At 40.5% G+C, this 27,105-nt stretch overlaps 1 protein-coding gene across 2 annotated transcripts in view; it reads left to right on the top strand.

Moving 5' to 3' along the window:
- LOC119658083 overlaps positions 1–27,105 on the top strand; it is a 55,801-nt gene that overhangs the window by 11,115 nt on the left and 17,581 nt on the right. For both annotated transcript variants that reach the window (XM_038065345.1, XM_038065346.1), the window contains exons 2-3: positions 26,704–26,865; positions 26,934–27,029. In XM_038065345.1, coding sequence (XP_037921273.1) covers positions 26,704–26,865; positions 26,934–27,029 — 258 coding nt within the window. The remainder of the gene's footprint in view (positions 1–26,703; positions 26,866–26,933; positions 27,030–27,105) is intronic.

The raw sequence follows: 27,105 nt of genomic DNA, 5'->3' as shown, positions 1-27,105 counted from the left end.
TACCAAAACAGTCTGGAGGTTTTTTAAAATCCCCATGGGGAACCGACGTCGAGCACTTCAATTGGTGCCACAATATTAGAATTTTAGGCCCTTGATTTTCCAAGCAATAACCCAAGGTTAAGTTGAAATTAATGTCCATATTTATTTAGTAGTAGTAGTATTTTTTCCTGCATACGATCGTTTCGGATACCTCGTGCCGCTATGATTAATTTACTAATCCTACCCATATTTCCCAAATCTTTTTATTTTTATTACCTGCGGCATAGCTTTTTCACCAGGGTCGTTGCACAGTTTCCTTCGTCGTGATTTAGGGTTACCTGCCTCCCTGCGTTGATGATGTATATGCTTTCTGCTGTATCTAAGAGGTGGGGTTTCCGCACCTGCTTTATAACATCCACATTGTCCATCGTTGGGGCATGTCCCTCTTCCACCCTTGCAACCGTAGACTTGATGTTTCGAGGATCGTCGCTTTTTCTTTTGTTGTACTCTCTTAGGTGTTCCTCGAATCTAGTGGTCATTATACTTTTTCACATTCTGGGCAGTGGACCTTATAGATTCCACTCATCTCTTCCTTTTTCAAGATGCATGTGGTGAACAAAGGTCTTGCAGCCATTAGTTCAACAACTGATTTGTGCCTAATTAGCAGTGATTACTTTACAATGGTGCAAATTTATTTGGAAAACATGGCACTCTATCTACGCTCCTGATGATGAGCAGTACTACCTGACCGAATCGTTCGTGTTTTTGTCTGCAAAGTTTAACCGCTGTATATACTGAGATATGTATAAACGGATAAACTTTACCGTTAGGAAGAGTTTCTCGCTAAACTGACAGCGCTGCTCAGTATCGTAACCGGATGAATTCGTGTTGGCATTGAAGACGCATCCGTCGACTTTACTGGCCCTGCCGTTTCGGTTTACCTTTTCCGCAGATGTGAGGAGTTAATGTGGTTGTCGCCGATTTGAAGTTTTCGCATTAGGGTTCGACTGTTAATTTTTTTTAAATGCAATATTTCTTTCATAAATTTCATGCCACAATACAGCTGCCGGTGTACTATAAAAGTGGGAAAAAATGTAACCTCATTTCATCAAGTGGATTTAGCCTAAGAACTCCTTCAATCATTATACGAAAGTGATCAAATAGGGTATCAATTTAGAAAGATGAAGAAATACTTTTTAATCTATAAATGTAAGCACGATAAAGTGGAATAGCTTAGGATCCAACCAACTAAAACATTGGAAAAAAATTACTATAATACACCTCGGATTCAAAATAAATCTCATTCTTTTTTTGGCTCGAAAAAAGTTATCTAGTTAAATAAATTAGTACTATGCTGTGTACTCTCTCTATTTTGAAAATTCATAAGAAAGCTCTCTCAAGTATAAAATATAGTTTATCACGAAAGGCCTAAGTAAAGTTTGCCTCACGCCAGATTACACCAATGTCTGAAATTCACATCCACTCAAAACATACCTGCTTTTTTGCATATCCCTACGAGAAGTACTAATTCCTGGCGGGGGATTTGGTCCATTTCAGCAAGTTGAGTTTCTTTTGAATTGCCACTATTTGGTGTTTACCACGATTCCAATTACCTCCTACATAAAAATGACCTTTAGGGATTGTTAGGTCTGATATCTACTTTCAAGACGTCCGTTGATATCTTTCCTTCTTCCATGAAAATAGATAAATGGAACATAATATTTTCCGCCTTCTTCTGTATAGCGAGGCATTCGGGAGTCTCAAGAGGTTTGTGAAATCTAAAGTAATGGAAGTACTAACTATCGTCCCCCATAACTAATTGTACCAGCTTGTAATGTAATTCTTCCTCTCCATCCATTTTTCATGATTATTTCATCATCGTTGCTATCTCTTGTACATTTTCTTTCGAACCGATAGTATTCTAAATTCTGCTTCTTTCTCTGGGAGGGAAGCATTCCTTGCCTCATCAACCATTCAAATGTGCTTACTTACCACTCGGGTCTGGTCCTGGTAGTCAATGTGAGAGGTTTGAATGGAATTTCGACAATCGCGACAGCTTCTTATAGCCAATATGTCCACAGAGATGATAGAGAGTGGAGGTGGAGTCCAGATACATGGCTAAATGAAATCTATCTTCCATCTCCAGGTGGTTTCTGCTTACGCAGCTTTGTGAGCAGTATCCAATTCTTGCCTGCAGAAGCTTTTCCCGCTTTTTCGGTTTTCTTATCCATTCTTTCATTCTTGCCTGCCTTAATTTAGATAAACCTCACCTCACATTTCTCACGCAACTTCGCAATGGAGACTTGGATATATAGATTTATATAGGACAATCCACCTTATCAAATATTAATGTTTTGTTGCATGGATAACACAGGTCTGCATTTTGTTTCAAAAGGAGAAAATGTACCCTTAGGTTCGTGAGGCAACTCAAGGCTTGAAAAGACTTAAGCATTCTTGTGACTATATTTTTGCAATCAGGATCTTTACTGTTATCGAAAAATTTCTCTACAACATCCGTAAATGCAACCCATCCTTGTTTCTGGAGATCTATCATAATGTTGCCAAACTCCTGATCTGCTAGAAGTCTTCTGATATTTGACCTAACAAACATACCCTTCCTTCAATTTCGCCTCCGAGATACTTAGAAAATTATTAGCCAAGTACAACCGTTTCATATTGCCGAGCTTAATATGAAGGGTAGGAAAGAGCAATTTTCTGAAGGTGCCAAGTTTTCTCACAGAATATTGTTGTGCCTAACCTCAAGCGCCCTTGGCTCCCGAATCTCAATCGACCAGTAATTTTTTCGGTCTCGACTGCCCTATAGACATCAAAAACAAGAAAATTTGGTGTAACCAGCTGAAGCAGCATATATATAGATGATCTTTAAATCGCCGCACATTTGCCAACCGTGATCTTCATATTTGAATTTTTAAGGAATCACATCCTATGTCTCATAGGTCTCATTCAAGAATACAGAATGTATAACAGAAATAGAACCATAGAAACCACCGTTATGGAGTAAAACTGTTTTTAAGTTGCGCTGCGTTGAATCAATAAAGAAGATTTCCACGATGTCTGAACCAGCAAAAATGCACTCTAGATAATAATAAGCTTTAGCTTTTGACTCGTTATCCAAGCAACTCAGCAGCATCATTGGGAAGATCTAGATCTCTCATTAAATAATTTTTGGTCTAGTATCATTCGGAGCTTGAGTCCTAATCGACTTTAGGTTGTACTTCATCCTCATCTGAATTTGGTATCTCTCTTAACGTCGCAGAGGGCTCCGGCATCGGTGTTTCTGCATCATGGGGAAGAGGACGAATAGCTGACGGAGAACCTTTTTGACAAAAAGTAGTCGGCAGCTTATATGTAGTAAGCATGTTATGTGTACAAACTCACATCTTTATCTGATACCGGATTCGGTACCTTGCATCCCTATCATAATATGAAGTTAGAAAAGCTTACTAGTATTTCTCTATTATTATTTACTTATGGTTAGACTTCATTCAGAAAATGTGTTTCATAAATATGAAAATACTACAATTTCTCATGGCTTAAATAAGGAAAAAAGGGCCAAATGTGAATTTACATTTTACGAAAAATCCTGACGTCCAAGACATTTTTCCGCACATCAACAGTTTTTTCATTGCAGACCTGTGTAATGATTTGTTTTGTTGGATTATCCATCTCTTCAAATTGAATGTTGAGGAACATTGTTGTCACTAACACTTGGGCTTGGAACTCTTCCTAAAAGGACGTCATGTGGATTCAATTTCTTTTTCTCCCAGCATTAGATGTTTCAAGTTTCTCACTATTAAACGTCAGCGACCAGGAACCGTTTTGTTCTGCTCCAAAAACTAGCATTTCAAATTACTACAGAATTAAAACAATGTAGTCTCTCTTCCTCCATATTTAGTATCTTTTTCGAGGTGTTCTTTCAAATTTTATTAGTAGCCACGGGTTAGCGTTTTATTTCCAACTATGTACTATCAGTGGATGTACACCTGTTAATGTTCAGAACGAATCCACGGAGCGTTCGCTTATCAACATGAACTGAAACCCCTGGCAGGAGATTTGATAACTCTGCCGAAATTATTATAACATATTACAATTAATGAAAAGATTCTAATTATTTAGGCTCAAAGAAGGGCTGAAAAAATGATCACTTTCGTCCGATCAGTGACAGTTGTTGGAGGTGGTGAGGTAGTTTACTGGGAGTGGGTTACTACCTTAGAGATGTGAAGAGAAATTGTAAGACAGATTTAGTTACTACTACACATTAACTTTTTTTATCGAGTTTAATTACGAACTTTTGTAAACTTCTCAATCAATGAGCAACACAGTAATTTTTTCGGTCGGTATAAAGAAAGTGTAGGTGTAGGTTTGAATCCACACTACAAAACCTTTCGCACTTAGAATGTTCAGCTTTAGGTCTAATGGCTTTTGCCCAGGAAATGGAGAAAATGTAGTTGACATTTTCCTGATCAGGTAAAAGTTAGTTGTTTCGCATACTACTTGTCCGCGTCTTCAGTGCGTTGAAAAAACACTGAAGAAGCAGGCGAGTGGCTATACAAAACATTGTAAATGTGGAAACAAATAAACTTTCTTCGGATTGGGAAAATCTCTGCTATAATTTTTTTCAACAATTTCTTCTTATTTTCAATGCTTTTAATATTTAATTTTTAATGTGACTTGACTTCGTTTCCGCAGCTCTAACAGGGTGGAAACATAAAAGCAAATACAAACATCCATGATCGGACTTAGAATTCCTACTAAAGTATGAGATCGAGAAGTTGATGCTTAATTACCATCGACAAAATTGCATTGTTTTTAAATTCACTATCTGCCTTTTTTGTCGAATACTATTCATTTAGAAACGTGCAACGTGAAAAAGAAATGTAAACTTTCTTTCTCTGAATAATAACAACGAATAATTCATGTGGTACACTAAATCTACTTATGATCGCAAAGGGGCAGGCATAGTGCTCGGAAAGTACTCACCGAAAATTTGACCGATCCCGGTTATACACTTTATTTGAGCTTTTATGTAGGACCTTTGCCTTAAAAGCAAAGATACTACATACAATATTCTTTTAGACTTGGGAAATTTCCACAAGTTAATTAAAAAGATACCGATTTTGTGCCAATTCTGTTTTTATTAGCGAAATTATTGTATGTCGAAATTTGGGTTACCCTTGTGTAAATTTATTGGACTCATAAATTGCCAGTATTATATTAAAGTTGATAATCTGTCGTAATAAAAAATAATTTAATGCTTCAATATTCTAATGAAAAAACATAAAACCTTTCATATCTAAATATAAAGCTTTGCTTTTGGTCTTTGTTACGCAACATCAACCTGTTACAATTTTTTTACTGGAACTAATAATGTTCAAGAGTACCGCAATGCAATCAAATTTATCTTCAATTTTACCTTCAATTTTATATTAATTATATATTTAGAGCCGGACTTTGTCTAATACAATATCATTCTATATAAAGTACGAAACAATTAAGGTTAAAGATGTTACCTACTTAAAAGGTAGCTGATAACAACTAACTACGACCACCCTGTCTAAATGTTGAATTTCTTTTTGATTTTCCAAGCTTTACCTTGATCTTCCGTACAGGGGAGCGGTAATGGCAACATCAAAAATATTCACAGAGCGACCAATTTGGAAGGACCAAAGTTTCTGAGAACATAGTGGGCCATTGTTTTTGATATCTTCGGCTAGCGGAATATCTCGAATTCGCTTACGTGTCGCCCGATTTCAGCTAGTGGATGTGATGCTATGCGCTGCAATTAGAGAGCACATGAGCACCAAAAATCTGATGTCTGAAGTGTTCATAGGCCAATCGAAAATGCTCCGTGAATTCTGTTTCCTTATTACAGGATGGGCACGCATCATCGTTTAGCCGGTTAGAATGTCCACGATAATTTTGCACGTCTTCGTTATGGGCTCTGCAATCTGTCATTATTGAAAGTTTATTGGTTGCTGTTGATGGCGGCCTTGGCCAATGTGCTTGTACTCCAATTGCTAGCTCTGGTCCGTACATGCGGGAAACTTAACCTTCTTTTGCTAAGGCATTAAGGAAATAATTTTCCTCTACACCGCAGCCAGCATTTACCCAGAGCGGTTCCACCATATTGAGTCTAGAAATAGAGTTCAATTGGTTTCTACATTGAATAGTTTTCGTGGCGATAAAAAACTCATCCACGCCTTAGTGCATCTTCACCATCGCCATAGATTGCGACGCCCCTGCCCTTTAAGCGCTTGTCTATTATACAGATTATTGCCCTAAGGATTCCATATACTTCAGCCAGAAAAACCATCACATATTTTCTCAAGAGAAGCTGTCGTTAATATTCGAAAGGTAGACTCCTGTTGTAGAACTCTATTCTGTTTTTGAGCCAACGGTATTTTTTCCTGTATATATATATGATCGAAATCACCACCCCATTTTTTCACATTTGGTAGTTTAAGGAGCAGTGTCCCGTTCTTCTTCTTCTTATGGGACGCATGCTGCTGTGGTTCTGGCCCCACCATTGTAGATCCAAACCCTTGGCGAGCCAATCTGCCAACTTCCTCATCACCAGCAATGTTTGAGTACCCGGCACTCGCATTAGGAATATTTCGTTTCGTCAATCAAGTTTCACTAGAAACTTGTGACAACATCCCACTAACTGGCTTGATATGCTCATACTGTTTAGTGCTGACAACGTTGCCCAATTGTCGAAACAGACTGAAAAGGTGCGATTCAGCCATGTTTACCGCGAACATTCTTCTGCTGCCAATGAAATAGCATATATCTCCGCCTGAAATATTGTCATGATTTTTCCGAGAGGTCGGGCCAGTTCCGAATTTCTCGAGAACACCCCTGCGATCGATCCGCCTTCCATGGCTTACCCATCGGTGCAGAATATTAGGTCTGTAATCCGAAAAGGCTTGTGGCCGTTTGTCGATTCCAACAAAGTATGTATTTTCAAAGACGAATCTGGAAACCATATGATTGGTCGGCATCGAAGCCACCGGATGTTTATGATGGAATTCCCAGATGGACAGATGATCGTCCATATGTGTCGTTGGCCGCTTTTCGGTTCACCTCCAAATGGAGAACGGGTAAATTTAGGATAGTTTCGAGTGCCGTGGTCGGTGTTGTACTTATTGCTCCAGTAATACTTTGGCAATTGAGTCTTTTTACGCACGCCAGCTACTTCCTGCAACTTGCAAAGTTCAATTTCAGTTATAAGTCGATGTATCCATACATCAGAATGGATTTTATTATGGAAATGTACATTCAATGAATCGATTGTTGTGAAAGTCCCCAGGTCTTACCTATCGCAGTCTTAGAATACCAGAGCAATCTGCAGGACTTGACATGATTGTTTGTACCAGCTGGATTTCCGCCCCTGATAAGATAGGTAGCGTATAGCTGCCCACCTGACTTTCCTAGTGGATATCTCTAGTCCAGTCTTCCTAGCGTTCACCGTGAATGTGTTGCGGAAGCACCAACTGTGGATTACATGCATCATTGAAGGGGTCATATACTGAGTCCGCAAACTTGCCGATAATTATTACGGCCACATCGCCCATAGATGCCTGTGCGAAGCCCTTTCTGACTTTCAAGAGCCATAGCAAGGTGTCCATTACCAGGGACATAAGAGAGGAGAGAAGCCCGTAAGACGCCTTGCCTCAATAGACTTCTGACCTAACAGTATGAGGATTTTTCTCGACTCTAACATGTGGAGGATCCAATTGGCTTGAATGAGACATAATTCAAGGCGAATTAGATGTCCAAGAATGCACATAATATCGTCTTTTCAGTCTTTACCGAATTTCATGGAGTCTGCCTCCGTGGATTTGCCTTTCTGGTGGGCGTGCTGCCTATAGTAAAGTGGCCACTTAATAATGTATATATCCCTCATGAATCGATCTCCTCGTCTTTCCAGTCCTTTTAGTAGACAAGATGTTGGACTGATCGATGGAAAGCTTTTTGCGTCAGTTAATATTCCGAAGATGCTAACGCAGGGCGTCCATTCTCTGTATTACTAACGCAGGAATGATACAATCCGGATCTGCAGACTTGCATCTATCGAATGAGTTAACTGCGCATTTTACTCACTCTAGTGATGCTAATTTGCATGCCAGATTCGAGTGTCTCGGTTGAAAGATTTATGCACCTGTCGACCGCGAGATGAAATTTCGGATGCTGCCTGGGAAGTGCACTTCAAGCGAATGGTTTGCCGTTTCTTCACTTTTATGTACCCCCCGCTCTGTAAACGTGGATAACCTAGCTGTTGCCTACGTTCTTTGACGAGGATCTGGTTCAGTTTTGAGGTTGCCTTAAGCAAGTTTGGCTCTTCGCAAAAGCATTCTGTGCCTTTTTGTACGGATTCCAGCCAAAGGTTGAATGCGATTCATAGTGCGATTGAGGAGCACCCTTATCGTTGGTTATCCTCAGTTTTCCCGTATCCGAGTGGTATTTCCCCCTTCTTTGTCGTCTTGAGTGGAGAGTTCTCTCCGAAATCGCAAGAGCCCTAAGTCCTTATGCCGAGGCAAAGGTCCGCATGTACAGCGCATAAACCGCGAGAGTTCGTTTCATCTGTACTTCCACATGTTTGTTTCAATAACGCTCCTTATCTAGAACAACTCCCAGTTATTTCACTTCTTCTAGCGGGTGCAGGGTTATACCCCTCATTTCTAGAAGGCATAGATAATTCAGTTTCCCCCTTTTTGTAAATAATAGCATTTGCCCCGATGGGGCAATCGCCTTTCAGAATTTCATCCCGCATTTTCGAAATCGGGAGGAAGCTGCGCTTTATTGCCATATTGTTGATTGAACTCTGTCCAATCCATTTTCCTAGGATGCCGTCTTTGTTTGGTAGCATGTTTGTCTGCAATAGTCGGACTTAGTGCGATCTGGGAGTGCAACTCTAACACCCGCCAGTCTCTAATCAAATCTAACAACTTTGAAGTGTAGATTGTTCAGTCTGTTACTTTCTTTTTTTTAAGCCCATGAACGTAGGCGCGTTCCCTACTTAGTCATGAAGCCAGCTGAAGTTATAAAATCAGCTTCTGTATTTGCTACTCCCCTAACCGCAGAGGCAATTATAACGCTTCTCCTCTTGCCATTAAACAGGTATTGTAAGAACATCGGAACTTGGTCCTGAGAACAAAGTTATCTCAGGCAGGTTGACTATAACAATTTTGACACCAGAACGCAAACAACATGTCTTGAGAAACGCTAATCGGGAAGATCCTAGTTTGTAGGCATAAGGGTAGTCTAATGTAAACACCCATGCTAATTAAAGAGTCTGCAACATCTATTGTGGATCCCATCAGACCAGCTTGCCCCACTTTCCGCCGAAATTTCCGCTTTCTTGGTGATACAGTAACGAACATGTCCTGATTCCTAAGGAGCTTCGACTTCTATCGCAATGTTTCCGTTGCTGTTGGCTGAAAAGCTTCCACGTTCACAAAGACGGGATGGATCCATTTTCACATACCGGGCCATACGATTAGACTATCCATTCATATCATCAACTCCCCTTCTCCCCGGTTTTTCTTTTTTTTGAGTACGGAGGTGAAATGCATTTACTCCACAAAGTGTCGGGCAGACAGACTACACTCCCCTGGTGTATTTAGGATCCGAACCGGAGCTACTTGGTACCTAAAATCGGGTCATGCGTATTTAGTATAGGAACGAAACCCCGCGATTCATGCAGCCTATGCTACCCTGGTATCTATCCTATACATCTGCGGTCCATTTAACCCTCGATTCTCTTTCGACAAGCGGACACAATTCGAAAAACCTTCTGGCCATTGTCATTGAGCTAGGCGGTTATGGTACATCTCCTTACTTAGAGAAGCAGGCTATTCTTCACGCTCTGTTAAATATGTGTTGAATACGCTAAGTAGAAACTGCGGCTTTTACTTACTTGCAAGTTTCACCACTTTGCTGGAATATCGTCCGGTCTTCTGCTACCAACGGTTTTATTACTAATTTCTACTATATTAAAGACCGTCGACGTGAGGTTCGAAATATATTAACAGAATTAAAACAAAAGCGCATCGTGTACAGTTATTTTTTAACTTAATCTATCAATATATGTAAAGTGGTGTCCTGCAAGAAGGAGTCACTCGTTCTATAAACCCAGGCTTGTTGTCTGCAACTATCCGGTGCTGTCCGCAAGTGATATTGGTAAGCCAAACCGTGGCCAGCTAATGTTTGCTTTCAAGGCTTTTATTAATCAACTTACACCCAGCATTATGCCTATCCGTGGAATGCAGCAGCGTTATCAGAGTTCACCCAGAAATCTGATGGTTCATTGTTTCTATCGCCAAACTACGTATTCCATACTGCTCGTTCTCCATCCACTCTTTCGTTATGAGCTTTATATAAGCACCTGTGGCAACTATGTGGCCTTGCTTGGCGCGGTCCCTGCATTTCCCCAGCAAGCAACCTTCTGTTCAACAAATGTTGATCGATACTGCCTACACGACACAATTCACGTTATTACCGTGCTTACCTTCCAGTTCCATTTATCCACCCGTTCTTTGTACTACTTGGTACTCCATCCCACCCAGAGAGAGTTGAAAGCCGACCCTTGAAGTTAAGGGCAACCCCGCAATCTGTCTTATAAACAGCGGCATGGAAAGGGGTTACCTAATTCCCTCCACCCCCATTCCACGTGGTAGGTTCATTAGTTCCACGCAGAATTTGGATGGTGCATTCGGAATTTGAACATAGTAGTCCGCATCTGCCGGGGGACGTTTTCTAGATCGATCTTCGTACACGGCAATATTCCGAATGCATACGTCAGTGCTAGCTTCATACGACGCAAGAATTCCAGTAACAAATTATCTTCTAAAATAACAATCCGAGCATGGGTTCCCTGTAGAATTCCTAAGTACTTGACTAATTTTGCCTGGTTCATAACTTGAATGTGGAAGTCACCAATGCTATGCCCAGCATGTGGCTCGGTATTCACAGATGCCTTTGATTCAACATTTGTCAAGACCGACTTCCATGCGAATAGCCATGCTGAACATGTTAACTATGTGCAAAACTTAGACAACACTTAGATCACATTCGATTGCATAACGACACCCGCTAATATCATTCAGTAGCTACGTTTGGGAGTTATTATCATCTTTTTCTTGGTTACTACTCTATCTTTTTTGATTGAAAATCCGCTAGCAGTTTTAAGATATTTACATTCAGCTGCACTTTATTTATTCTTAAAGCATACATGTATGCACATATATGTAAGAGCGTTTTATATCGACGTTTCTTTTTAATTGAGACAAAGCAGCACAAAAAGTGTGCTAAACAGCAGCCAAACTAATTAGTAAGACTTTCGCCGGCTTTGTTGACACGGTTATTTGGCTAATCTGTCTTTTTTATTCCACCTGCTTTTGTCAGACGTTAGAAAATTCGTTTCCGTGACAACAGGTGGATTTCATTAAAATTTTAGAAGCAAACGTTTTCACGAAGTTTCTAAAGAAATTGTGAGTAATCGATGCAAGTAACGTTAGGTATGTGATATATGTGTAATATCTTCATCTAGAATTTATTAGAACCGCAGTGCATGTGGAAACAGTGCATTGAACTGAAAGTGGCAATACCTACCATCTTTTCTGCTGAAATAATAATAGAAGTGCCCATATAAAGTATCTAATCAAGTTAGTGAACTTTTAAATAAAACTTAGACGCAGATGAATGCAGCCTACGTCGATTTTCTGACTGTGTAAGTGAAGAGAAAGTGATATTTCGACTAAGTACCGCCGAAAGTGGTTACGCTCAAAAACAATATGTTAACAGTAATTACTAGTATCTTTTGTATTTATATCTATACATATGAATAGATTGGTAGATAGAATTTGGAAAGTCGCCAATCTTTTAGATTCTGAATTTAAAAAGAATTGTTGCAAATATGTGCACTTTTCCCTTGGTATATCTATACATATGTCGGTCGTTGATTCTGTTTTTATCGCCCGTTATGCTGAAGCACGCTACTAAAGTAGATTTTAATTACAACTACTTATCAGAAATGGTTATTGAGTTTGAGCTCGTTGTACATAAAAAATCACAAATGAAGGCGAGTTAACTTGGTCAGCACAAGACTTTTTGGACTTGGGCATGATATGTTGGAAAACTGGTAATATACTAAGGAGTTGTTAAACCTTATTTTTTATTTTCCATATTTTGCCAGCAAGCATATAAAAAGTCAATAAATTTCAACTCAAAAATGATTGGAGAATATTCTGATAGATACAACAAATTCTATATTTGAGAAGTTAGAAATCGGAAAAGTTTTATAAAGGTGAGTTTTGATGGGTGATCAGGATGCCAAGGCAGGTTCTGATAACACTTTGCTGGAGACTATGACAGTAGTAATAACCATAAAAGCTTTGTAGATTTCTGCAACTTTCACCATCTTCTCACCAGGGGCACACGCTTCGGGCACAGAGGTTGTCGCAAGGTGAGTTGGGCTTCGGCTGACCGACAGTGGGCATTTAATCAGATCGGCCATATGGCAATCGAAAATAGATTTTGGATTTGTCTTCCAAATGTGCGTAATAAAAGAAGCGCTGACATCAGATATCGAAAGAGATCGTTGTTCGCAGACCATTTTCTTTAGCTCGTGCATGTTTTCTACCCCTGCATGCAAAGGAACATAGCGTCGATCAGCCATATGTAACACGGGCCGTCTCCTCGATCCGGTGGTTTTTTAGCAGTGTTATCTTTACTTTTGAAGTGGGTGAAATCGTCGCCCAGGTACCAAAAGCAAGTTTCAAGGCATGGTAGAAAAGTGGATGGGCGAACGTAAGTAGCTGGAAACCCTGTTGATGGCCGCGAATGAGAATGAGTGCGACGAAAAAATACGAGAACCGCTGAGTGGCGTACGACGTGAAAAATTGAATCCTGCATTGCGTTTGTAGTGGAAAAAAAACTAAAGCAGATAGCATCGGTTTCGACACGGTATACCTTATCAGAAAGTAACTTGTAGGTGGTTGTAAACTTTTCGACATTAACTGTTACTCATCCAATGATAACCAACTATAGAGGAACACTTTGCGACTATTCACAATCTTTACCTCGGAGACGTTTTTGTTTTGAGCTTTTGTCCCGCTCACAAGTTAGGCCGTCGTGATCGGTTTCGTAATTTGCTGCTGATCTGGATGCAATCGCGAGGCTTTTAAATCCCTATCCAGCATATTAAGCCTTCGATGTTCGGACCAATCTTTCCACGATCAGTGCGACTCCATATCGATGGCGGATATTCTCATTTCGGATGTTAAGTCCTTGAGAGTTTTACGTGAGCACCTTCTCTTCTCCCTTGAGCATAACCACAACCCCCATGAAACTCCCACTAGGGAGCCAACCGCAAATAACCGAGCTGTACTCACATACAACGGGAGTTCACCCGAAGTATGAGAGTCCAGGAGCTATCCCGGTTCCCATGGTACCAGTATACCCCTGGCAAGGTTTCGTGACCGATTTGCCACTTCAGATGAGTCCCCGTGCAGACTCGGGTCTGATCGCCTGATTAGGCCTTTGGAACATTCGCCTACTGCATCACGGCCGGCAATCCAGGGTGAGTACAGCGTCTCCCGGTGCCACCACTATCGAGGTTCTCCTCGGCCACTTGGTTTTGATTTGGTCGACAGGGTTGCCGCCCCGTCTTTCTCACCGCCTCTCTCTGAGCATTATTTCGGATGTGATCAACACGTGTCACCCCATCAGTCCAACGCAACATCTTCATCTCCATTACCGCAAGACGCCGTTCATTGTCTTTTATAGTCGGCCAACACTCAGAACCATAGAGAGCAACAGGACGGAAGACATTACGGTAAATTTTAGATTTCGTTCGTTGATACTTCGATCACAAAGAACACCAGTTGTGGAACGCCACTTCATCCAGGTTGCGTTAATGCGTGAAGCAACTTCATTAGGCAGTTCTCCATTGGCTGATAACGTTGACCCGAGGTATTTAAATCGCTCAGTTCTGAGCAGATCATTGCCGCTGACAGTGATTGTGCCTGTTTCATGGGGATCGGTCGTCAAAAATTCAGTTTTGTTTATATTCAATCTGAGACCGTGTTGTATGAGGCCATCATTCCATTTTTGGATAAGTTGCTTGAGATCCCTTTTGCTATTAGACGCTAGGAAAACATGATCTGCGTGCTGGACGTTGGATGTCTCATTCGATAGTGTCCATAACAAGGACAAAGAGGAGTAGTGAGAGGGCGCTTCCTTGACGAGCACTAATTGAGACATAAACCGGTTTTGATACAGCCGCCACACTTCGAACTTTAGTTTTCGTTTCGTGGTGGAGCAATTAAACCCAGCGCACGAGTTCTTCTGGTACTAGGTGTTGTCGCAGAGCAGATGAGTTTATGTGGCACACGGTAAAATCCCTAGTTTAGATCCAGAAATACAATGCAAAGAGGACGATGTTTCTCACGGTGTGTCTTAATGAGTAACCGCGCAACATGCGTTGCGTCAGTAGTTCTACAGTTCTTGACAACACCGGCATGATACACGGTTATTTTAAGGCAGATACGGTTGTCAAGAATGCGTTCACGAACCTTCATGGTATGGGAGGGCCAGCGGATCGAATGGTAATTTGCACACTCTGCTGGACTCCTATTCTTTCTTCATGTTAGAACTGTGGTACTTTCTTGGTGCTCCGGTCGTTTTTACCCTTCTCTCTCGATCACTCTTTTCGCTTCCCGATTGCATTCCTGGATATTTTCCAATTGGCGAGCGTTTTGTCGTCGAGAAACTTGTGGTAGAGGCGTTTCTTTTCGTCATTCTGAAGCCAAGTAGCTCCGTTGATGAACCTATGGCTTGGTAACTCCGGAGGTTGCACGATTCTTCCACATCCGTACCACCGATTACCAAATCGGGTAAGTGTGATCATCGCTTCTGTATTTCCATGAAATCGCAGTTATTTATGACGCAGCGGTTCAATGAGTCCCACACATCGTTTTATCGGTGACTTGCTTTGCGTCGACCTCATAGGGAACCGCTTTCAGTGATGTGGTAAAATGTCAATGTGTTGATAATATATTCGATTTGCATTTTACTACTCATCATCATCATCATCATCAACGACGCAACAACCGGTATCCGGTGCAGGCCTGCCTTAATAAAGAACTCCAGACATCCCAGCTTTCCAATGAGATTGACCAATTCGATATCTCTAAAAGCTGTATGGCGTCCTGGCTTACGCTATCGCCTCATCTCAGGCTGTCAGTAGTCGTTTTCTACTATAGATATTGCACTTATAAACTTTCTGGGCTGGATAATCCTCATTCATACGGATTAGGCGACCCGCACACCGCAACCCGTTGAGCCGGACTTTATGCACAACCAGATGGTAGGCTACCGAATAGTCCATCCTCTTGCAAGGGGCGAAAGATTTTTCGGAGGATTCTTCTCTCAAACGCCGCGATGAGTTGACAATTTTTCTTGCCAAGAACCCAGGTCTCCGAGGAATACATGAGGGCTGGCAAGATCATTGTCTTGTACAGTAAGAGCTTTGACCTTATGGTGAATCATTTCGAGCGGAACAGTTTTTGTAAGCTGTGATAGGCTCTGTTGGTAGCCAGCAACCGTACGCGGTTTTCATCGTAGTAGCTGTTATCGGTTGTCTTTGGTATGGGCCAATGATGTTCCAGGCGTATGAGGCTATCCGACCTAGCAAAATAGCGGAGAATATCTTGTAGATGGTATTCAGCAACGTGATACCTCTATAATTGCTGCACTCCGTGACATCCCCCTTTTAAGTGTGTGGCAGATAATGGTTTGTTGCCAGTCGTCAGACAATGATTCGCTGTCCCATACTTTGAGCATAAGTTGATGAACCATTTGGTGTAATTGGTCGCCTCCATATTTAATCAATTCGGCTGTAATTACATCGGCTCCTAGCGGCTTATGATATTTAAGACGATGAATTGCGCAGTTTCGCTATTTCTTCTATACTTGGTGATGGCAGTATTTGTCTGTCGTCTTCAGTTGGCAGTTCATCAAAATACCCAACCCATCGCTCCAATTTATCCATTTGCCGGAAATGAGATTTACCTCTTTGTCTCGGCAGGCTGAGTATTGAGGTGTATAAGGCTTCATCCTGCTGACTTGTTGGTAAAACTTCCGCGTCTGGTGCAATTGATCCTCGTAGTTTTCAAGTACACAGACCTGTTGGGTCTCCTTGGCTTCCTTCTTCCGTCTGTGAAGTCGCTTCTCCGTTCGCAGGAGTTCTTGAGGCGTTCTTTGTGAATGAAACCTTAGCCGGTTTGTGGAATTTTTTTGTTCCGTTGCAAGCTTACATTCATCGTCAAACCAGATGTTCCGACTCCTTTTGCGAATGGGGCCAAGTATGCTTCTGGTCGTATCAATGAAAACGTTCTTCAAGCGACTGTGAGGACAATTCGTTGATGCTTCATCTTCAGAGGCTCTGTTGACTGTGGTTATTTCGGCATCCATTTCCCCCTTATAGGTGTTACGGAGGGCTGTGCTGTCTGTGCCTTCAATGTTAACTTTCACCTGATTGTCAGACGGGATTCAGGTTCGTGTTGTTATTCGAGCTCAACACCTGGTTAATTTGGTTGAAAGTGGTCCCATTTGGAGAGGCCCACGTATGTTTATGGACCGCTTTCCCAGAAAACCACGTATTTCCAACTACCATTTCGTTCCTTTACTATTCCCACAATAAAATGTAGGAAGAGGAGACACTCGCCTGATGAACCGTGTATTCATAAGTACAAGGTCATGGGTATCCATAAAATTGATTATATGCTCGCCACCCTCACTGCGCGCTCCAAACCTCTTTCCATCATGGCACCTGTTATCGTCTGTCTTTTCACCCTCATGACCATTAAGGTCGCCGGCCATAATGATATAGTCGTCAGTAGGCCCGTGACAAATCTTTTCATCGGGAAGTTGCCAGAAGGTATCTTTATGGGCAGTAGGTTCACCTGTCTATGGTACGTGTGATGGTGAGCTTCATCAACCTGTTTAGTGGATTCACGGAAACCTTCTGAGATAGCAACGCCAACACCATATTGAGTGTTTGGGCTACCAAAATTGAAAAATTTATAGCCATTTTTACCGTTATATCTATGAATATAAGTTATCTTGCATCGAAGAGAAAACTGGAACGAACCAGAAGAATTCGTATCAGAGTATACTGACGTCGTCTACACCGATAGCTCAAAAGCAGAACTGTGTTCTACCTGTTGAACAAAAACAAGATGTGGGCTTTTCTCCTGAGAAAACATATAACGGACTTTCAGGCTAAAGTATATATGATCCTAAGGGCGGCAACCGGTTGAATGGTAGGCGCATCACATTCTAAAGCGACAGTCAAGCTGTATTGAGGGCATTGAACAGTCCTTTGATTATTTCGTTCAGGAATGTAGAAATCGATTGATCTCTGTTTCTAAATTCAATACGGTGGAACTACTCTGGGTATCTGATCATTGTGGTGTAGAAGGAAATGAAATCTCAGATGACTTAGCAAAAGAGGGTTCAATTTCCGCCATGCCCGGACTAGAACCAGCATTGGGGTGTCAGTATCATTGGCTAATGCTACTATCAAAAACTGGGAACAAGCTTTCAATAATGACAGGTGGCTGAGCGTTAATGCTGCTAAATACATCAAACTTTTCCAGTTTGAATCAAATAAAGTTACAGGAAAGTTTATCCTGTCGAAAGGCAAGAAGACTTATAGAGGTATTGTGGGCATTCTGACAAGCCATAATTCACTAGTTGGGCATATGGTACAGAGTGGGAATTCTCTAAGGTGATACGTGTCCATCCTGTATTGTAGACAGACCATTTTCTATGTGAGTGCTAAAAAGTTGGGCGAAAGTTAAAGCACTGAGCCAAAGTCCTTCACTCGACTCAAGGCAGTTCACTTGTTATATTCCCATGCAGTATATGTAGTTGTACATACATACTTACATTCCCATGCAGTAGTAGAAAATTTAAGGCAACGTAAGTCCACTATAGTTAGCCCCACTCACTAAAAGAAACTGATGGTGTTCATTTGCTGGTTTGGCTCAACTGTCTTCGACTACAGCTTCATGAAGGAGAATGGTGTGAGATCTTGTAATTAAATAATCGAGATTCATCAATCGATTGGCTCTCATCCTCCTGACCGGCCCTGGAGAAACTACGGTAATCCGAGTGGAAAATCCACCATCCACCACACTCGCTAGACTGTGCATCCACTGATTGCCACTTTTTTCGAAATTTGGGCAACTTCTGGTCGGCCTTTTAGCAGTTCATCGATTCCCGTAAAGCAGGTTTCTAGGCAAAGTAATAAATATGGACGATTACTGTCATTAGAAATAAATGAGTTAAAAAGAAAAAATGATTGAATTTGGACTTTCTATTTACTAATTTTATAGGAAGCGACCCAATATCCGGACTTTCAATGTGATTTGTTTAGCACGGAAACCAGCTTTCTTTACTAACTTTTATTGCATTTAATTTATAGAGACAACTGGTTGTTCTGCCGATTTGGGCAAATTTCCAAGTGCATAGACATTTTTCCATGCGCTCTAAAATTATCCAGTATTTACAAGTGAGGGGCCATTGAGATGAGCATGTACATGTACAGAGCTGTATTATTATTCAACGGAAGTTTCGTGTTTATTTTAGAGCAATGATTGGGCTTAGAAATTCGTTTGGGCAACAGAGTTGACCTGGGTACAGTGATTGTAATGAGCGAGGAATTGATTGGATTACAGTTCCTTCCATACTAATCGCAACGATCGAAATACAGGACAGGGGATAAGGGTCAAATTTGATACTGACGATATCGAGTAGAGTTAATATACTGAATGAATTTAGAATTATCTTTGCATACTAAAGTATTATCTTTTTGTCTGAAATGTCATAAGTAAATGCATTCAATAGAAAATGAAACTAACAAAAGAGAATTGGAACTTTCAAGCCATTACGTAAAACATGCGTCTGTCTACTTCTGTAATATAGGAAAATTTGTATTTATGTACATGTGTACATCCGAAAACGGTTTATATTGTATATGCACATCTACTTTTCTACATAGAAGGTCTTGGAGACCTCAAAATCTAACATTGTTCATTTTTCAAGGGTACTTAGCACAAAAAAACTGTTTACTAAATTTGCTTAAGTAATTATCGAAAGCGAAGTTTCCCTCATAATTTATGAGCAGTTAGGAATCGTTACCTGCATTGATTTTAAATATCAACAGAATATTAAACTTCATAATCAGTTTTCATTTGCCTTTATTTGAGTAGCCCTTTTCGTAGAAATGTATATGCGGATCTATATATACACACAGTGTTAATTTTATACAACTTCATTCACACTGTTGGAATGTTTAAATATCATTTCTGTTGGAAAATAATACTGTCTCGTTTATAATGGTGCATGGTACCTATTGTTTGAGGAAAATTGGTTCCTGAATACGCATTCTCTATCTTTTAGCTTTACAGAGTTATTGTTTTTGGTGAATGATTTAAAAAGGCTTGCCTTCCCAAAAAAATCACAATTTACTACTCCTTCAATCAATTAATCCCAGATTTGATTCTATTTTCCGAAACTACATAAAATATATACATTAAATGGGAGAAAACGTGGTCCTGATATGTAGTAAATTCGCTTAAATATGGTAGTTTTTAATGTGAACAATGCAAAATTAATGCGTAAAAACACTAGGACTTCCATATGTATGTGAATTTGCTTTATATCAAGACCACGGTTTCTTCCATTTAATGCGTAATATTCCTAAATTTTCCATTATTAAGCCCCTCATTTTTACATGTCATTTGAAAGCTAACATAAGAAGCAACTCTTATCAACATTGCAGGTTTTTAAGTTTAAAGTGCCGTTACCTTACACAAACAACCACTCAAACTGGATTTTTCCATAAAACTCCTATCTCAGCTACCTCACTGGCTCTATTTCCAATCTTGTCAAGCCCACAGAGCTGACCTTGATTGAAAAGATCTCAGTAATTGTAGTGAAGAAATATTCTTTGACATTTGACTCGCTCCCGATTTTCAATTTGACGCTGACCAAGAATATGTCCCTTTAATTCTGAAAATGAATGTCTCGCTCGGGAAAAACAATGACTTGTATCTTTGACAGAGGAAAGACTATGTATGGCAATTCCATCTCATTTATAAGCTAAACAGCATTCTTCAAAACCATCCGTACTCTTGGAATTTAATTAGTAATTTTCTAAGTATATACGTGGCAATTGCCACCAACCTGATTGAAATTTCATAAATTCTAATATCTTCTTGTGGATCCAATCGAATAAAAATTGTGCGAGATGCCAATAAACCTATCATACACCGCACCATGACGGATATAGTCTACAGCGAAGCTCGTTTGAATTAGTGTTTGGAAGAACTCTACTGATATTCGACAAAAATTAAATCTGCTTTCATTTTGAGAAAATAAGGATGACATCCAAAATGGCTTCCGGCTTTAGAAATCATTTTCCTTCAGAATCCACACTTTACTTTAGATTGCTGATCAACTGATGTAGAGATCCTCCCTCAAGGAAAAGCAAATCCCTCGCCAATATAGCACTATACATATTCAAAATCGACGGTCATACGGAGAACATATCTAATAAGACTTAATATGAAGGTTGCCAGCGCCGCTCATAAACTCCGTCCTGATCAGATAAACAACGCGGTTCTATTAAAGGCCGTGTATCTGAACCTTGCGGTACGCCTCTTTATTTTCAATTGATCCTCGAAACTGCTATTTCCCTATAGCACTAAAAATCGTCCGTTCGAAGGTTTAATAGTATTATACACAGATCGCTTGGTCCACTATTGAGTCTCATGCTTTGCATGAAGGATAGCAAAACATTGAAGACATAGGCGGCTTCAACCTCGAGGATGACAGAGATTCGACTCAAGTGCTTTGATTGGATTTTCCAAAAATAAGTTGGTTCGAGTTTTCATTGTTTTTCTACGTAAAACTTCCGGCACATCGCACTAGAAGGTTCCCTTTGCTCACAAGGATAGCACTATACGCGTGTTTGAATGAATCCAATGGATTAGCAACTGCAGCTTTCCGCTACTCATACCTCCAGCCGGCGCTGGATCATGTATGATTCGTGGTTGCTTAAACCGCAGCATCTTCCTTAGTTTTGTTCTGATTCGTTTCAAGTTTTCAAACAATATTGTTGAAATATTCTCCATTCACAATCAAGTGTCTTACCGACAAAAGTATTAAGATCAGGGAAAGTCAAGTTGTGTTTAGGAGCAAACTCCACGATAACGAGACCCTGAAACGAATAGGCTTGAGTTGCCATTTGAAAAAGCTAAGCGTCATCAAATTACGAATGAGGTGAACTGTCAACAAACAAACCAACAACCTCATCGATAATTCAATTTCAATTTTCTCAACTTTCCTGCGAAAGTTACAAGTTATTGCACATGCATTGCGCCATAAAATTGCGTAGAATGAAACTGATTTGGCAGCTTGGACCTATCGTCCGTCGAGCCGTTCGGGCGCCTCCGACCCGGCAAAGTGATCCACATAGGTAACATTTTAATTCCTTCAAGAGAGAAAACCCAAAACATGTATCAAAAAGAAAGTTAATATTAAAGTGTTTTGGAAAAGCTGATTCTTTGAAGTTGGTAGAACTACATATGTCTTCTGGAGAGTTTCGGTATGAGTGAAATATAAAAAACCATATTCCTACTCAATGTTCTTAAGGATTTTACCATAGGCACCCTATCGGACATCGTTCACACCGTTAACGGCTTGAACCAACTTGTACAAGCCATATCTGAGGAGCCAATCCTAAGATACCTAGCCGGTAATATCATTATTTTGAAAATGATCTGACTTCCCAGAACTTTGGCACGATTACGGCTACCTGAAACATTGTCTTGGCGATCATAACATCTACGAAAATTACATTGTTATTGGTAGCAGATTGTTCTAGAAGAGAGCCTACCACGATTTAGAAGTTATTGTTGTTGTGTGTACTGTCATCGACTTCGAAACAAATTATGGTTTGATTTATCCAGCTTTCACCTGCATGTTGCGTCCATGCTCATTCATCTCCATAATCGAGTTATCATTCATCGGCTTGACTAGACCATGCATATGTCCAACAGGCCACCAGAGCATATATAAGAACCCCGGAGGATCACCGTGCTATGTAGTACTCCTTTCTCTCCACGCAAGTCAAGTTATGTCACGTCAGAAAGTCAGAACAAGGTCGATATGACTGAGGACTAAACCCGATGGAGAAGTGTTGACTAGGGATGTGGAGCCAGGAGAAAGAAGATAAGCCAAGATATATAATAAATCAAAAATGTCTATGCGGCATAGCTAATCAACAACACTCACGTGCGCTCGTTACAGGCTCTTGTCAATATAATTCTAACGCGCCACGATCTTCCAAGTAGCTTGCACCTTTGTGTGCCAAGTAGCCTTACGGTGACCCACCAGTGAACTATCTTGGGAATGCAATGAAGTTATCGTCATTTTGTATGACTCATCCATTATCGCTTCCGTCCTCTCTAAGTAATTAACTGATATATCAGCGAATTTCTGCATTTGTTATTGTCTCCGGTCATAGTGACATAAGTTGATGAAAGCTTATACCTTCCGAGTAATAGTTACAACTGCCAAATAGCACCAACGTAAGAACATAGCCGTGAAAGAACCTCACTTTAATGTATTTGTTAAGCTGGTTGAATTTCTCAATTTTGGACAAAGAGGGAAGGCGCTTTTAATGTGTCGAGTGGTATCAAGTTCTTTGTGGCATGCGGCAAAAACAATGTTAACTATATATACAAATTTGTTGGACTGGTGAAACTGCGAATCTTGATCTTGCTGATGTTTATTTAAGATCAACTCTGCCTTCCTTCTGTAAATATCAAGCCATTCTGCCAAAGTTTACCACTCGTTAATAAAGCAAACATATATCATCAACGTAGTCGAGGTGTTTGACGAAGGGTAATGTCGTCCATTGGTAATCCTAACATCCTCCAGCCAAGGTGACATGAAGGCGTCATTGATGGCAAAAACTATCGACCACAAGATTAAACGGTATCAAATTCCAATGGTTTAGAAATTTTACTTCAATACGCTTCAATACTTTGTTCATACATTGTCTTGATAATAGATACTTAGTTTTTCCGGAATTCCCCCTGCATACGGTATTTGAGATACATTCCCTGTTCACGCTGTCGAAAGTTTTCTCACATTCGTTGTAAGGCAGGTGGACTAGGGATCCAAACTCACCATGATAGTCATGATAGGCGCAACAATCCAATTGGATCAGGGCCTTGAAATATGTTAGAGCACCTCATGCAAGGCCGTGACGGTACATTACAGTACAATGCAGGAGGCTATGTGGTTAGCATTATGCTCGCCTGAGATCATTACCCTGGTTTGACTGGTACTCATTCACAGCTGAATCTACTGTGAGATTTGAACCGCGACCTTCCGTATGACAGCCTTGTGTTCTAAACACTCAGCTTTTCAGACACTCAACTCAGCATGATGCGGACTCCAAAATGATACGGAGAGTATTAAGGTAGTCAATACAGGAATGTCAAAAACTGGAAAGCAACCTGCTTTGGACGTTTTTCTTGACATGTTTCAGGATGGGCATGCAGAAGTTTCAAAGAGAAACAGTCAGGGCCTGCTGCTTTCCTCCGCTTCAACGCTTTGGAGAAAATGATAATTTCTGTTTGGAGGAGTAGTATGCATCCGAATCTAATGGTAATTTACTAAAAGTTCGCTGCTACTTCACTGCATGCTACGAATTACAGTGAAATGGCCCTTCCACCTTTTCAAGTTGCTCATTATCATGGATGTGAAACCGATCATCTTATCATCGAAAAGCTTACGAGCGCTTGCAAACCTTTTCATGGTGTCGTATATGGTAGCGAAATGAGAAATCGTTGCTACTTTCAGCAGCCATAAAAAGCCTCTTTACCCTCTGCATCGGATGTCTCCGATGATTACTAACATTTACTATTAAGATGTTCCTCATTCTGCGCCTGAATCTCGTAGCTCATGTTCTGTCTCATACGGATTCTCAGGATAAACATTAATTCCACATTAGATGAACATACTTTCAGCACGGTTCTCAGAGGATGATAGCGTAGTGCCGTAAGAGTGAAAGTGTCCTTGCTTAAAGTCAGAAGGTCTAGCTTGTATCACTGAACCAATCATTCTAGGAAGCTTCAACACCGTCGACAAGATGCGATTCCATATTCCAGAGTTCAATCATTAACCATTGACGAAAGCGGAAATTCGCAGTTAAAAGATAATTCGTATTGCAAGGCGGGGTAGACGTTTCCTGGGTGAGTCTAAGTGAAGTCTTCCCTGACTACTCCTGCGACACCCTAGTGTTATGTGGCTATTTCCTCATTCTCTCTCAAGCTGGCTTGGGAGCGTCTGTTGCGTAGCTAATTCCAATCCGAAGTTTAATTAAATTGAAAATTTCCTAGAAAATTTTTGTTATTTAATTTGTTTGAGCGGATATCAGAAATGGGTATCCTTTGAGGTCTAAACTATATGACATATAGGGTCATTATCATGATATTTTTCAAATTTTTGGATTGAGTAATTTCTAAGAATGAGTCCTGTCCAATTTCAGGTGTCCTACTTCGTCACCTATTGGCGACTGTTCAAGCATGTTTTGGTGAAATCAAGTTCTTTCATTTGACGTTCCACACGATTATATTCGTTGGGGAAAAATTGCACACGCTCTTTTTGCTTGTATGGAAAGCGATCCCTTTTAAGCTATAATACAAAATCATGTCATTTATTGTATTTTGGGACATCTTCCAAGGGTGGTAGGGAGTGGCATAACCTTTTGATATATACCAAGGGCATGGAGTCCGGTGAAAAAGCTTTTTATTCCCAAAAAAAATAAATAAACAATCATTTTCACCGCAAATCTTTAAGATCAATTTGACTGAGATTGTTTCCACTCAGAACGGTGGATAATTATATTAGAATGTTCTAATGCATTATCTCCAACGACGTCAAAATGCTTGCTGGGCACGACGGTCAACCGAAACCACTCTGTATCAACTGACAGATGAGCAACAGGATATCATGAACTGAAGAAATACTACTGTGTGCGCTTTTGGACAACTCTCTTGTCTTGCATATTACTCATGGCTGTCCACTGGGTGGGGTACTAGCAACGCTAATGTAAAATGTGGTTGTTAATAAACTCCTAGGAAAGCTACCTTGTACTAGAATATAGGACCAGGGTTACGCTGTAGCCGTTGTTTCTATCTATCTGGGCAAATGTGAGGTACTTTATATGGTACAATCCAAATTTGGACAAAGAATCACTAGTACTTGGTGCAGCAAGACGGATTTGCGCATCAATCCAGCCAAGGCCACCATAGTAACATTCACTAGAAAGCTCAAGCTTCCTCACTTGAGAGCCATTCAATTACTTTCCATGGAGATAAAACGAGGAACAGAGGTCAAATATTATGAAATTACACTAGACCAAAAATTACTTTGGAAGGCACAGGAGTAGGTCCATAAGAATAGGCATACCCTGGATAGCTGTGGTTAGAGCGCTGAGCTGTCCTAGCGGAAGGTCGCGGTTCAAATCTGAAAGTGCTTGAGTCAAACTAGGGCAATAATTACGAGCGAGCGTAATGCTGACCACATTGCCTTCAACATTTTACTGAAGTCTTCAATGAAGCACTTCAATGAAGTGCTCTACCACAGTTCATATGGATTGTTGCGCCAATGATTGTTATTAATAGGCACTCAGCAGAACAGTCACAGGGTTACACAAACTACAAAGACTGGCATGCGTGAGTATCACATATCCAAAAGCGTCCCTGGAGATCCTTCTGGGATTCACTTCTCTCCATCCACACACACTAATGCTAGAAAGGAAAGTGATCTTCAGAATGTTTGGAAGCAGTAAGGCGGGCCTGCCTAAATGACGTCTGGTTTAGACCTCCTAAGGCCCCGACTAGGGCAGACGAAATAATAAAAAAGATTATTAAGTCTAGAGAATAAATGTATGTGACAAGAACAAGGGGGCAATTTTTTGTCAGGTTATTAAAATAAGAAAATTTACTCATCTTAATCCGTCTATGACCTATGCCTAAATACAAGGGAGAGGTTCATTGAAGGTGATAAGCCGGACTATGGATACCAAAGAATAACAATTCAGCAAGATTTAATTTCGTTAAGAAGTTTGAAATCCGTAGGAACAATAGGGCTAACTGGGAGAGCGCGGCATTGACATTCGACTTAAACCAGCAACTGATTGTTTAGTACAGAGAAGGATCCCTCACAACAGTGGAAAGGGGCGCCGGGGTCATTGCCACTGTAACGGACAGTCAAGCGAGCACTTAAGTCCAAACAAACTGGTATGAGAATGCCTCAATGAATTAAATTTGATTGGTCGCTACGCGGAGCAAGTATCTTCTGTGGAATCGGGAATGGGCTCATGGCTAAGTCACTACCAGGAATGGAAGAGTCGAGTGTTTTTCCTTCCTTTCCTTCAAATAATCTCGTTACTATGATACCCGAGTTATTAACGTTTATTCTGGCTGCTTAAATTATCCTTTCCCACTACCTTCTCATTTAAATCTGAATGACATAGGAATCCATTATTGCCATATTAATTCAAATTTTGACCATTATATTTGCCTTTCTAATTCAACTTTCTGCATCTTACAGATTTTATTACTTCTCCTTATTGCGCTGCCTATATCAACTTTGTCATATGTCGTGGAGAAAGAAATCAAAGTGGAGACAAATGTCCAAGGCCCATCAGCAGATGCTACCATAACGAAGAGATCGGGAGGCGGCAGTTTTGATTTTGTTTCTCAAATTAAAAAGGTGCGTGACCGAATGTTTACATTCTTTTCACTATTTGGCTGACTAGAAAATATTATTATTATCCGCAGGGCTTTCTTTCTGGGGCTGGGCGAGCGTCAGCTGCTCTAGCGTCAGGTAGCTCTGGAAGCAGTAGCAGTTTCAATAAACCAGAGGAACCAGTGCACGTAAGTAGTTCTTGTAAAAATATGTATGAGAAGATCAACAGTCAGTTCCTATTTGTAAGCATGTGCTATTAGCTCC

Source organism: Hermetia illucens, chromosome 5 (genome assembly GCF_905115235.1).
Source record: "Hermetia illucens chromosome 5, iHerIll2.2.curated.20191125, whole genome shotgun sequence".
Lineage (NCBI taxonomy): Eukaryota > Metazoa > Arthropoda > Insecta > Diptera > Stratiomyidae > Hermetia > Hermetia illucens.
Note: the sequence above shows the minus strand (reverse complement) of the source record. Positions and strands in the feature narration are given on the sequence as shown.